Raw genomic sequence first — 13,229 nt, 5'->3', positions numbered from 1 at the left:
CCATGCACAAAGGGCTGGGTTTCAGCTCTGCAGCTATGCCTCCCTCCCACCCACCCCTCCCTGGGACATACTTGCCCAGAAGGTAATTTATAAGATGTTTTTGACCCAACTGGGGCCTGAATCCCTTCATTCTATTCCTCACAACTGCTTAATTGAACATTTTCTCTTGCTGGAGAGGATTGAACACAAAAGTCGAGTCGCTTTTCCTTTATTTAGAAGCTGGTGAACATTTTGATACTGAAAACTGGCTACCTGGTTTATGGATTCTTTTTCAAAAGAAACTTACTTTATTGATTCAAAAAGTCCTGAAAGAATTAAAATGTCTCGAAAATATTGGAAAAATAGTTTTCACAAATACTCCCAAACAAGATTTTCTGCAAGTTTACAGAAAACATTTGGAAAAAAAGGAGTCATTTTGCAATACTGTTTCAATTCCACATCCATGCACACTTTAAAAAACAACACACCAATTTAATTTATTGCAGCCAAAGACCAGTACAGGTAATAAAAAAAAAGCACACAGAATTTAAGACAGACTTAATTTGTAAAGCAACCTAACTAACATCTATAATTGAGATATAGCCTATATTAAATTATAACTTAAACACTAAAATTATATTAAATGTACTAACATCTAAAATCACAATGAAGTATTTAAAACTATTAATATCAACAAAGTAATAAGTTTGCCATTGGCCACTAATGGGAGCCTGGAGGATTCTCCCTCACCCCTTAAACTCTGGTGGGAGGCTGAGAATCATCCCCCACTTGTCTCAAAAAACCCCCCTCAAGTTTTATTTATTTATTTTTGCTTCAAAAGGCAACTGGATTGTTTTTTTCCTTGAGGAAGAAGGAAAAAAAACATTTAACCTCATTCAAGAAGCTTCATCAGTTCTGACGGTGGAGGGACGGAAAGATAGGTACTGGTATGTATACATACCTATGGGTAGATATAGTACCCAGCCTTCCATTACCCTGTCATTAGAAGCGATGAAGCTTCTTGGACGAGAAGTGAAACGTTGTCTTCTTCCACAAAGGGAAAAAAAAGTCTGCTTGCCTTTTGAAGAAAAAAGCACCTTCCAGACAACTGGATGACTGAGAAAATCTCCATAGGGAGCCCGTGGTGGGATTCCAACCTTTTTACCACCGTTTTTGAGGGCGTGGCTTGGCTTGGTGGATGTGGCAGGGGAAGGATACTGCAAAATGATCCTATGCCCTCCCCACCACACTAACCTACTTTCCAGCCCCCTTCTCCTGTGCAGGGCAACCAAAGAAGACCCAGCTGATCAGCTGGGACTCGATGGGAGGCGGAGAATAGAGGAGGTTGGCGGGGCCAGTCAGAGGTGGGATTGGCCGGTTCTCTGAATGACTCAAAATGTCGCACATCTGTTACTTTCAATCCTCAAGGAGGCCCCTAGGTTTCCTAAGGATGGGGAGGAGGAGGAGGAGGAAGAAAAGGAGGGGGAAGATCGAAGAATGGCAACAGGTGACTCTCTGGAATTTCATCAACCAGCAGCCGCTGAATACAAGCAGGGGAATAATAAAAAAAAGGAAGTGCAAGAGAATGGGACACTGGTCTCTTTTTGGTGACGGTAAATCCTTCTGGGAGTTGAATGATGGCTTCCTTTTTGTGATCTCCTTTGTTGGATTCTTTTTTCCTATTTCCTATTTTGTTTATTACTGCCCTACAAACGTCTGTAACCCTCCAACAACATTGGTTGGTTGCACTTAATGTGCTAATTTGGCATTAACCACAAGAGGGAGCAAGAGACTCACTTTTAGTTCTCAGCCCACTAAGTTATAAGTGGAATATATAATAAGATCCTGCTACTTTTTTATAGAGGCTTTGCTTTTACACGTTCTTCGACACTCATACATGCGCGCACACATGACTCTGTTCTAATTCCTGTGGAGATACAAACAAACTAAAAATATTTTTCCGTACGAGGAAAAGCAAAATCACGAGGAAAGGTCTAATAATAAACATTGTTACATGTCTATGGAGATTCTCAATCATCCAGGCCAGGGTTGTCCCTAAGGTGCTTTTCAAAAGGCAGATGGACTCCAGCTCTTCTGCTTGTAGCACGTTAGGTGACACAACTCACCTCAGCCCAGACCACATATGTGCCATGCTGGACTTCTGCCTGACTGCTACCTATTTTAGAATATTTTAGAATAGAATAGAATAAACAGAGTTGGAAGGGACCTTGGAGGTCTTCTAGTCCACCCCCTGCTCAAGCAGGAGACCCTACACCATTCCAGACAAGTGACTGTCCAATCGCTTCTTAAAAACCTCCAGTGTTGGAGCACCCACAACTTCTGGAGGCAACTTCTGTTTCACTGGTTAATTATCCTCATTGTTAGGAAGTTAATCCTTAATTCCAGGTTGCTTCTCTCCTTGATTAGTTTCCATCCATTGCTTATTGTCTTGCCTCCAAGTGCTTTGGAGAATAAGCTGGTTCCTTCTTCTTTGTGGAAGCCCCTCAAATACTAAAATACAGCTATCATGTCACCCCCAATCCTTCCTTTTTAAATACAAAGAGGTTTCTATAGACAAAAACACGGCTGTGCCATAGATTCACCTGTATTCCCCATTTTGGAAGTCGAAACCAAAGTCCTAAACTCCTCAGGAATTCCACTCACTCACTGGTATAGATATGTGGATGATACTTGTATCAAGATTCAGACAGACCAAGAGGCCTCTATGACTCCCAGAGAGCTAACGACCAGAGGACTGTAAAGAATACAAATCCTTCCATTCCTCACCATTCAGTCAGAACTAAGAAAGCTTCTTGGCTGAGAAGGAAAACGTTTTTAAGAGAAAAAAAAATCAAGGAAGCCTAGGGTGCCTTTTGAAAGCACCTTTGGGACAACATTGTTCCATGCAAAAAGTGTGCAGTGTTTGAATTCCTACCTGCGGGGGACCCAAATTACTCTTGCCAGAAGTGCAAACTGGCTAGATTACTGGAGGAAAAGTCTCTGCAAGCCAGTCAAGCCACCAAGACTGCAGACTCTCCCACACGAGGCCTTCTGAGATCCAACAGTGAACATGACAAACTCCTTTGCTCCTTCCAAACGGAGCCTGCCGAGGAAGATGAATCAGAGATAAAAGGGAAGGGCAAGGATGAGAGCAACAGAACAAAGGAACAGAGAGGAGGAAGCCCCAGGCCTCTCTCGGACGGAGCGGTCGATCTCATATCCTCCCCCAGGAAGGAAGCACCTGAAGAAAAGACTTTGCCAAATGTTCAGGTCATAAGACGTGGCTCAGACTTTCCCAAGGAAAAAAAGAAGATGTGTTTTGTGGATTGGAGATTCACTACTTAAAGGAACAGAGTCAACGTTTTGTAGATTAGACAATTTCTTAAGGGAAGTGTGTTGTCTTAGATTAAAGATGTGACTGAGAAAATGATCAAGCCCACACATTATTCTCCTCTTTCATGTGGGGATAAATGATCAACCAAGAGCCTGAAAAACCATTTCAGTGGACTATGAATAACTAGGCAGCACAGCCAAAGAGTTAGGAGCACAGGCATTGAAGGTATAGCACAGGCTATACTTTCAACTGAAGGTCAACATTCAATGAAGGAATAGAAAATTACAGAAGAAAGTCGCCAGCTCAAAGGATGGTGCCATTCTGACCTTGGATGACCGTTCTACAGGAAGGGCTTCTAGAAAGAGATGGGCTGCAACTTGAGACCAGCAAGAAGTAACATCTGGCTCAGCTCAGAGATTTGGGAAGGGCAGAATAAAAACCAGCAGATGAAAATTTACAAGGAGAAATTTAGTATAGAACTAAGGAGAAATTCCCTGAGAGTGAGAACCATTAATCAGAAGTCATGGGTACTCCATTACTGGAGGTTTTAAAGAAGAGTTTGGATAGCCATTTGTCTGGAATGATACAGGGTTTCCTGAGTGAACAGGGGCTAGAAGATCTCCAAAGTTCCTCGCAACTCTGTTATTCTATGTTCTATAACTCCATAAAATGCTTTTGTCTATATTTACTGTAAGAACTTGATTTAAATGCCCAGTTTCTCCTCTACTGTGTTTTGTATACACATTGGTGCAAAATATTAATGATACAACTCTCACCCTCCAGTTGTGAAAAATAGAATACCAATTCTTTGTCTTCCTCTTAGCAGATACCTTAGAAATAATTTTCAAACTAAATTTTGTCCAAAAACCATTGCTGTTTAATGAGAGTTAAGTTTCTGGACATCATTTGCATAATAGGTTTGTAATTATTTACCCCTTGGATTATCTTTTAAATGGTTTTACAAGTTTAAAAGTAAAAAAAAGTAAAACGTTTGCACCAAAAGTAGTTTTACAATCACTGAGTCAGAGCTTAAAATATTTCATCTTTTGCATATTTTAGAAAATCTAGTAATTTTTGACTGTTTCATAATCTTTATGTTATACCAACTCATTTTCTGTCCTTGACCTTTTAAAAGTTTACTCATTTCCCCTTACAATATTTTAGCGTGTCTGCTTCCATTATTCTGACACTTCTCACTTCACTGGTCGCTGACTATAATGAAGATTCGAGTGAGTGAGTTTCTACACCTGGATGCACCAGAGAAGCTGAAAGGTTCCTGGAAGGCAGCGGGAGGGGCAGAAAAGGGAGCCCCAGAGAAGAGGAATGTCCGGGAAGCAGGTGATCCAAAGAATCAAGGCGAGGAGGTACTCAGTCTCAGAGCTGCTCAGGTGTTCTTCAGGAAGATTGTCAGGAGCCATAGGAGCAAAGCTGGCCTCAGAACAAGACAGAGCACCGCTGGGTGCGGACAAGGACCTTGTGAGGGGAGGAGGAAGGACCTTCTGAGATCTCTAGGGAAACTTGCTGTCTTTCAGATATTTGTATCCTAAGACAAGTTGTTCTGGCTGGGGAATTCTGGGAGTTGAAGTCCACCCATCTTAAGCTTGCTGTGATGACCCAGAGCGTACCACAAACATAACAAAATCCAAAATGTAAATAAATGTCCTTTAATGCCTCCAACTCCACTGTTCAATAATACTCAGTTGGAGATAAAACGTGCTCAGAAATAGTCTTCAAAAGAAAGCAATGCAGTCTGAATTTAATGAGCAGATAGAGGTGAAATAAAACACCAAAACAAACTACAACGATGAAATTTCCACAACGGAACAGGAGAAGCATTTACCAAATTCAAGGAGATAACAAGGCACAGTCTGTGGGAAGGACCCCAACCAACCATAACTTCAGACCAAAATAAAACACGCTTTGTTTCCAGCGTTTGCCAAGTCCAAACTCTTATGCAGTGCTCACACTTGCAGCCCATGAAGAGGATCAAGACCTCCTCCCCAGTAGACCACGTCTCTCCCTTATCATCTCCTCCCTGTGTTCCCTAGGATGGAGAGGGGATGGGCCTGGGTCCTCCTCTGACTGCCCAGCTGGCCTCTGCCCTCCCCCAGCCTCCTCCACAACCTCTGGAGCCACACTCCCACTCCCTGTCGGCTGTTCCTTCTCTCCCTCAGAGTCCGTCTCCACCAGGGGCATGACACTTGCCCAAGTTGAGAAACACTGTCCTCAGAGATAACAACAATATTAATAACAGAGAGAATAACAGTTTAGATACAATAACAGGATTCCAATATTTGAGGTGGTGCCACAAAGAAGAGGAGGTCAAGTTATTCTCCAAAGCACCAGAAGGCAGGACAAGAAACAATAGCTGGAAACTAATCAAGGAGAGAAGCAACTGGGAACTAAGGAGAAATTTCCTAACAGTTGAGAACAATCACCCAGTGGAATATCTTGCTTCCAGAAGTTGCAGTGCTCCATCATGAGAGGTTTTAAAGAAGAGACTGGACAGGCCTTTATTTGGAATGGTATAGGATTTCCTGATTGAGCGGGAGGTTAGAATAGATGACCCCCAATGCTCCATCCAGTGCTGTCCGGTTCTGTTCATTGAGATATTCAAATCTACCCTTCACCACCCTTTCCTTGTGATTCATGTCAGGATGAAGGAAATGGCCAGAGAGATTTCAGGGAAGAAGTCTCTCTGGAGACCCTAAAACCTTGGGCCAAAAGATGAAGGAACTGGGAGCATAAGTAGTAATAAAAAAAAAAAAACCAGTCCTGCCAACCGCAAACACTTCCTTCACTGGGAACTTTTGGGCAGAGGCAGAATCCATATTTGGTGTTTGGCAACGCCTCACCAATCTCATCTGATGGGGTTTAACTAGAGCAAGAAAAGTCCCAGACGGAAGACAGGAAATGACTAGAAAAACAGACCACAATGGGAAAACCAGGAGGGCAGGCGATGCTTATAATTTTAGGACATGACCTGCAATATTGTGCAACACCACAGATGTTTCTACCCAAATGCATGGTCTTGCCAGGCTCAAAGGGTCAGGACTTGCAATTCAGAGGGTTTATTGCTCAAGCCTCTTCAAGATGAGTTGAACTAGGACTGTTTGTGGGTATGTAATGACTTTAAACTGATGACACCCTTAACTCTGCCCCCCACCCCAGCTCTGCCTGCTCTTCTCCTACACAAATGGGAAATAGGACTGCAGGAAGGCAAATGTTAAGGCAAGAGGAATCAATGATGGTATGCTCATTATGGACACACAGTTCTGGAAGACTGTCATTTTTCCAAAAGTGTATGCTCTGTCTCAGGTTGCAGACACACACACACACACACACACACACACACACACACACACACAAAGTTGCTAAGGAGTTATTTATAAGCTGGGGACAGTAGACAAAATTGTAAATCAAGTTCTGTGCAGAATGCTTGCCTCTATAAGTCCACTTAAAGTTCAAGCAGCAATAGAACGGTCCAACTTATTGTAGGAGTCAAGAACCAAATCTGGTAGTTAGCAGGTCCAATAGTTGAGGGTTCAAGAGCAAGGAAATATAGGAGCAAGAGTTGCAAGCTGGAATTCTGGACCTTGTTTCCAGCAAAGGTCAAAGGCAAAAAAGCTACATAAATCTCTCTGCAGGCAGCTGGCTGCTGTTTCTGAGGTCTCACCTTTTGCCCAGCAAGAAGCCTCTTGGAGTGTTTTTGTTCACTGCTGCTCGCGTTGACACCTGCAGCTCATCAAATTTGCAGATGATACCAAGCTAGAGAGAACAGTTAAACTTTAGAAGGCAGGCTCAAGATCCAGAAAGATTTTGATAGGGTTGAGCACTGAGCCCTATCCAATAAAATGCCATTCAGTGGTGAGAAAAGTAAGGTCTTACACCTTAGACAGGTATATAATAGATGGCACCTAGCTCAATAGTAGCAGCTATGAGAAGGATCTAGGGGTCCTAGTGAACAGCCACTTAAGTAGGAGCCAACAGTGTGCCAAAAGAGCCAATATCCTTCTAGGATGCATCAACAGAGGAACAGTATCGCAATCAGGTGAAGGGTTAGTATCACTTTATACTGCAATGCTGAGACCAAACTTGGAATTCTGCATCCATCCAGTACTGGTCACCACAATAAAAAAATACACTGAGATCCTAGAAAGAGTGCAGAGAAGAGCAATAAAGAGGATACGGAATCTGGAGCGGAATTGTACCATGTAAAGCTGAGGGAACTGGGTATGCCTAGCCCACAAAGAGAAGGATTGGGGAAGCCAGGGGTAGCTGCCACAGAGAAGAAGGAAGGACAGGAATCAGTGGGTGGACGTTCATCAGAGAGAGCCTGGAAATAAGAAGCAATTTCCTAGCAATAAGATCAATCAATCAGTGGAACCAATTGCCTCCTGGAGTTTGCCTCCTGCATTGCAGGAGGTCTCAAGAAAAGATTGAATAACCATTCCTCTGAGATGGTATGAGGACTCCTTCCTTGGGCAATCGGTTGAACCTCCAAGAGTCCTTTCAGCCTCATAGTTCTATGAAAAACGGGACTAACATTAAATACAAAGCAAAACAAATTAATGACAGCAAGTACATCAACCAATCTTGGAGCTGACATTATAAAGTGGTGGAGAGCACTTGCCCCCCAGGACCATCAACAGTAAATGAATAATAGTCAAGAAATATGAGTCTATGAAATACACAGCATAGCACTTGGTAGAACAGCCATGAAGATTTTTGGAAAAGATTTTTAAATGCTATGATGTGTCTATGCTTACAAAGTTCAAAATTGGGTAAGTCTTACTCAGTGATGGGATTCAATTTTTTTTTTACTACCAGTTCTGTGGATGTGGCTTGGTGGGCACGGCAGTGGAAGGATACTGTAAAATCTCCAGTTAGAGGTGGCATTTGCCAGTTCTCAAAATTACTCAAAATTTCCACTACCAGTTCTCCAAAACCAGTCAGAACCTGCTGAATACCACCTCTGGTCTTACTATTGCCTGTTATGCTCTACAGAAGCAGAAGTTGAATTTTTAAGAAGCAGGATAGGAAAAGTTTTGAGGTCTTTGAATGTGGGAGAAGACTCTTGAGAATACAATGGATAGCCAAAGAAAAAAAACTGTTGGGTCACTGAAAAAAAACCCCAACTCAGATTCTCACTTGAGGCACAAATGACCAAGCTCAAATTATTCTACTTTGGACACATGAGGTGAAGACCCAGGTCTCTGGGAAAAGGCGCTGATGCTGGGAAAGATGGAAGGAAGAAGATGATCAGAGCAAGGTTGGGATACTGTGGGGAGAGCTCAGGGACGGCATCATGGAAAATCTAATAAGCAAATTCAATTGCAAATCTATAAACTGGTTGCAGTAATGAAATCTCACATACAGCAACTTTTCCCCATGAAAGTTGCTTTAAGCTCATTAAGAACATGAGATCTGCTCTTCCAGTTATAGCCACCCCAATTTCATTTCTCGATGAGTGAAAAAAGAACTAGGGGTAACATGATAGCAGTCTTCCAGTATTTGAGGGACTGCCGGAAAGAAGAGAGGAGTCAACCTCTTTTCCAAAGCCCCAGAAGGCAGGACCAGAAACAATGGATGGAAACTAATCAAGGAGAGAAGCAACCTGGAATTAAGGAGGAATTTTCTGACAGTGAGAACAATTAACCAGTGGAATGACTTGCCTTCAGAAGTTGTGGGTGCTCCAACACTGGAGGTTTTCAAAAATAGATTGGATTGCCATTTGTCCGAAATGGATAGGGTCTCCTGCTTGAAAAGGGGGTTTGGATTAGAAGACCACCAAGGTACCTTCCAACTCTGTTATTCTCTGGAGAAGGATGTCCTTCTGGAAAAGCTGGCAGGAAACAGAAGAAGAGGACAACCAGCAGGCAAGGTGGAGGAGCTCCATTGGTGGGGGTGGGGGCACCTGATACTGATCAGGCGAGGAACAGATTGTCATGGAGAAAACCTATCTACGTGGCCATTCGGAGTTGAAAATAACTTGATGGCACAGATAATTCCTGCTTAGCAATCGCAGTTGGAACCAGCAACTCAGTTGCTAAGCAAAAAACCACGTGACCATGATTGGATTTACAGCCTTATTTTCCTTTCAGTTGTTCTATCAATTGGAATAGAGTGGAAGATCATTTAGTCCAACCTGCTGCTTGAGCAGGAGATCCTGTGTCATTCCAGACAAGTGACTGTCTAGTCTCCTCTTAGAATCCTCCAGTGACAGAGCGTCCACGACTTCTGGAGGCCAGCTGTTCCACTGGTTAATTGTCCTCCCCGTTAGGAAGTTTCTCCTTAGTCCCAGGTTGCTTCTGTCCTTGAGTAGTTTCCATCCATCGCTTCTTGTCCTGCCTTCAGGTGCTTTGGAAAATAGGTTGCCCCTTCATTGTGGCAGCCTCTCAAATGTTAAACAAAGAGATGTGGTCACTAAGTGAAAAAAAAAATCACACGACTGCTACCTTTCATGCCAAATTGTATAGAATTAACTCTGCTTCATGCAAGCAAAAAAACATGCAAATAGCAATCAGGTGACTGAAGGATGCTGCATTGGTGCTAAATGCACATCGGTTGCGAAGGACAAGAATGGTGATCATGTGACTGTGGGATGATGCTACCATTGTAAATGTGAGGATTGGTTGCAAAGTTACTTTTTGCTACCATTTTAACTTTGAACAATGGCTGCATGGGGCAGTCAGTAAATGAGGATCACCTGTACTTCACCCGGCACAAACTTTACTTCCATTGTAAAAAGTTGTTACTGAATTTGGCAATCACAATCTCTTTTCCACAGTCACTCAAGCTGTTCACTTTATGCTTTCTTGATATCATTTTTTTTCCTTTTTAAGACCTTCTAATCCTTTTTTTTTTGGTGTAGAATCAGGGTGACTGAATGGAGCCGAACATTTACTGTCCGGATGCCCTTTCCTGACACCTAACAGAGTTCACAGCAGATATTTTCTCTTTGTGCCCTGATAGAGAAACATCTGTCACTGCCCAGGATCGAATTCTCAGCCTTCTGAGCCGGAGGCGAGTGTCTGGCCCACTTGCTTTCTCTACATCAATAGATTCCCAATAAATGTTTTTTCACATTCAGACAGCTTAACAGTGGAAATTTGGTCTTCCAACCTAATAGTATGGCTGCCTTGTATTTCTCCCATTCCGCTGTTTTGTATTGTATATTTTTTATTGTTATTAAGCAGGCACACCAGGCACACAACCAGGAACACTTAATAAGGAGCTTCCTGTAGTTTTTGAATTCATGGTTGCAATGTTTCCCTTTGCAAAAATGTCATTCTTCCTGATCTTCAGACAGCTACAAGTCTTAACATAAAGGAAACATCTCACAGCCCCTTAATAAGCAAACCATCCATATTTTAACGTTTCTCCAGTTGCACCATGTATACTTGCAGCCTTGCTGTTTTTTAAATGTTCTTAGGACAGATTATTTTCATACTTTTTCTTGGATTACTATCTATACCAAAACACACACACAGACACACACACAATCTGCAAAATATTCCTTTCAGCATCTAGCTTCATCCGAGCTCATTTCTAAGCCTGGCTAAGCAATGGCAACCCATCACTCCAAGATCTTATTGTCTTCTCCAATGGCCGTGAGCTCAAGACTTAAGGAAACATGTGACCAAACACATCATTTCCATGTGTGAAATGACTGAGCGTTTGTCTGGGAAACAGGTACTGTTGTCCAGGTTGTCCCCTCTTGGCTTGGTCTTTGTTGAAGGAATTCAGTCATGGTTCAATGAGTTGGTGTGACCTCCATGGCAACCCGATTCCTCATCCATCCACAAGTAATTTCTTGTGCAGCACATGCAGCTATTCGCATAGTTAAGTCTTGAATAATTATTTAGTGAAATGACTTTGATCTGCATCACTTCCTAGTAGAACTGGTGTTAATGACCACTCATGAGCTCTGCAATTTTGTCTTCTAGCACTTCATCTCCAAGAGCTTCTCCTACGATCAAGACACACCTCTGTGAGTCTGTGGCAATCATGTTTAGCTGCCTGTTGAGACACCTGTAATCAGCTGAAGTGCCTTGGTAAGTGGATGGGAAATAACCCAAGGGGGAATTTGGGAAACGCTTAGGATCCCTCGCTCCAAATGTGTTCCAACCTGTGGAATTACAGGGCTAATCCTTCACTAATTCTCCCAGTCCTTCATCATAATCAGTCACATCGCTGACTTATATTTGAGATGTATACTTGCTCCTTCTCTACTATGACTTCACTTCACCATGACTACATTTGTGCTTGAACCACATAATTGAAATGTTATTTTTAAAATACATATTCATCAGTCACCATTTTGGTATCCTTCCGATTTTCACCATTTGCTGGAAAGTAACATGCAACTCACACCAGCCCAAGGATTGCTCCATGCACATAGTTAATTATACCAAAACACATTTCCATCTTTTCACTTATCATTAAATTATATTCCCACTTTCCTATCCCTATTCATTTCTTGCATTCCACAAAATCAGGCCACCTTTATTCAGATCTTTTGCAAGCTTTCCACCTTCTCTTATTTTCCCAGGGACAGAACTGTTTATACCAAATGGGCTCAAGATTCTCAGATTTATTTATTTTTCATTTTTTCTCATAAAGAGCCCCCAAAGCTGCAGATGGATCGATTCCTTTCTCCGCCTCTTTTCCTCAAAATCACCACCCTGCGAGGTCAGCCAGTCGGGTCCCACCTGGCCCCCTCCTGCTTTCCAGGCTGGTGCCTTCACCACCGGGGCTAACCCGCCTCCGACTTCGCCAGCACTCTTTTGCTCGGGCCTCTCTGAGGTCATCGGTGCGGCTCCGGCAGGCGCGAGACCCCCGCCCGGGACAAAGAGTTGCCCGGGCGGGCGCGCTCGCCGGCGGCTGGCATTTGGGCAGGAAAGCCGGCCGCCTCTCGTGCTCGTCTCATTGGGGGTTCCCGCTCTGGGGACCCCAAAACCGACCGCGGAGCCCCCACAACGGCCCGCCCCGAGGGGGCGGCGGGCCCGGGCGGGGCCTCCCGAGGACCGGCTCTCCGCGGCCCCGCCCACCAGCCTGCGTCCCCGCGCGGCGCCGGCAGGGGGAGCCCGCCGCTCGCGCCCGCGAAGGGAGGAAGGAAGGAAGAAAGAAAAGGCCCTCCCTCCCTCGCGAGGCCTCTGGCGGCTTGCCCGGCCCCGCCCCGCCGAGTCCGGCGCGCCCCTCCCTGTCGAGGTGGGGCTGGCCACGCCCCGTCCGGCGGCGGGCGAGGACCCCGGGCGCCGCTCTGCGATTGGGCGCCGCGAGGGCTGTCCGCCGCGATCGCCTGCGCCGGAGAGTAGAGCGCGCGGCGTCGCCCGGCGCGCCCAGTGCGAGCAGAGGAGCCGGCGCGGGCGCTCGACGGCGGGGACGAGGCGGGAGAGCGCGGGGTGCTGCTGCGCCGCCGCCCCGCCGCCACGATGGCAGGCCCGTGAGGCTCCGCGGAGGGTCGCATCGCCGGAGTAGGCGCCGCCGCCGCCGGAGCAGCCGCGGCGGTGGCGGTGGCGGTGCCGGCCGAGGATGGGCCGGCCCGCGGGACGCCCCGAGCGCCTGTGCCGGGGGCTGCTGGCGCTGCTGCTGGCGCTGGGCCGCCTGGCGCCGCCGCTGCTGGCCAAGAGCCTGGAGCCGGTCTCCTGGAGCGCCGCCAACACCAAGTAGGTGCCCGGGGGGGGGAGGCGCAGGGGGGCGGCGGCGGGGGGGGGGCAGCTGCGCGCGGCCGTCGTCGCGGAGAGGGGAGCCTCGGTCGAGGGCAGCCGAGGCGCCTTCGGGGCCCGTCCAGCCGTCGCCCCGGGCCGGCCCCGCCCGACCCTCGCCGGTCCCGCAGCTGCCTCCGTCCCGGGAGAAAATAGCGCCGCCGAAAATAGCTCCTGTGTGGAGGCCGGCCGGCCGGCTGCGAAGA

General features: G+C 45.7%; 1 protein-coding gene across 1 annotated transcript in view; it reads left to right on the top strand.

Moving 5' to 3' along the window:
• Nucleotides 1-12,647: 12,647 nt before the first annotated feature.
• Nucleotides 12,648-13,229, top strand: part of EFNB1 (ephrin B1) — an 85,253-nt gene continuing 84,671 nt past the window's right edge. The window contains exon 1 of the mRNA XM_026703122.2: nucleotides 12,648-12,984. Within this exon, the coding sequence (XP_026558907.1) occupies nucleotides 12,851-12,984 (134 nt within the window). The 5' untranslated portion in view covers nucleotides 12,648-12,850. The remainder of the gene's footprint in view (nucleotides 12,985-13,229) is intronic.

The sequence above is a fragment of the Pseudonaja textilis genome, chromosome 12 (assembly GCF_049901715.1).
Source record: "Pseudonaja textilis isolate UNSWEBS1 chromosome 12, rPseTex1.2, whole genome shotgun sequence".
NCBI classification, from domain to species: domain Eukaryota; kingdom Metazoa; phylum Chordata; class Lepidosauria; order Squamata; family Elapidae; genus Pseudonaja; species Pseudonaja textilis.
The sequence above is the reverse complement of the archived record's forward strand: the minus strand, read 5'-3'. Positions and strand labels throughout refer to the sequence as shown.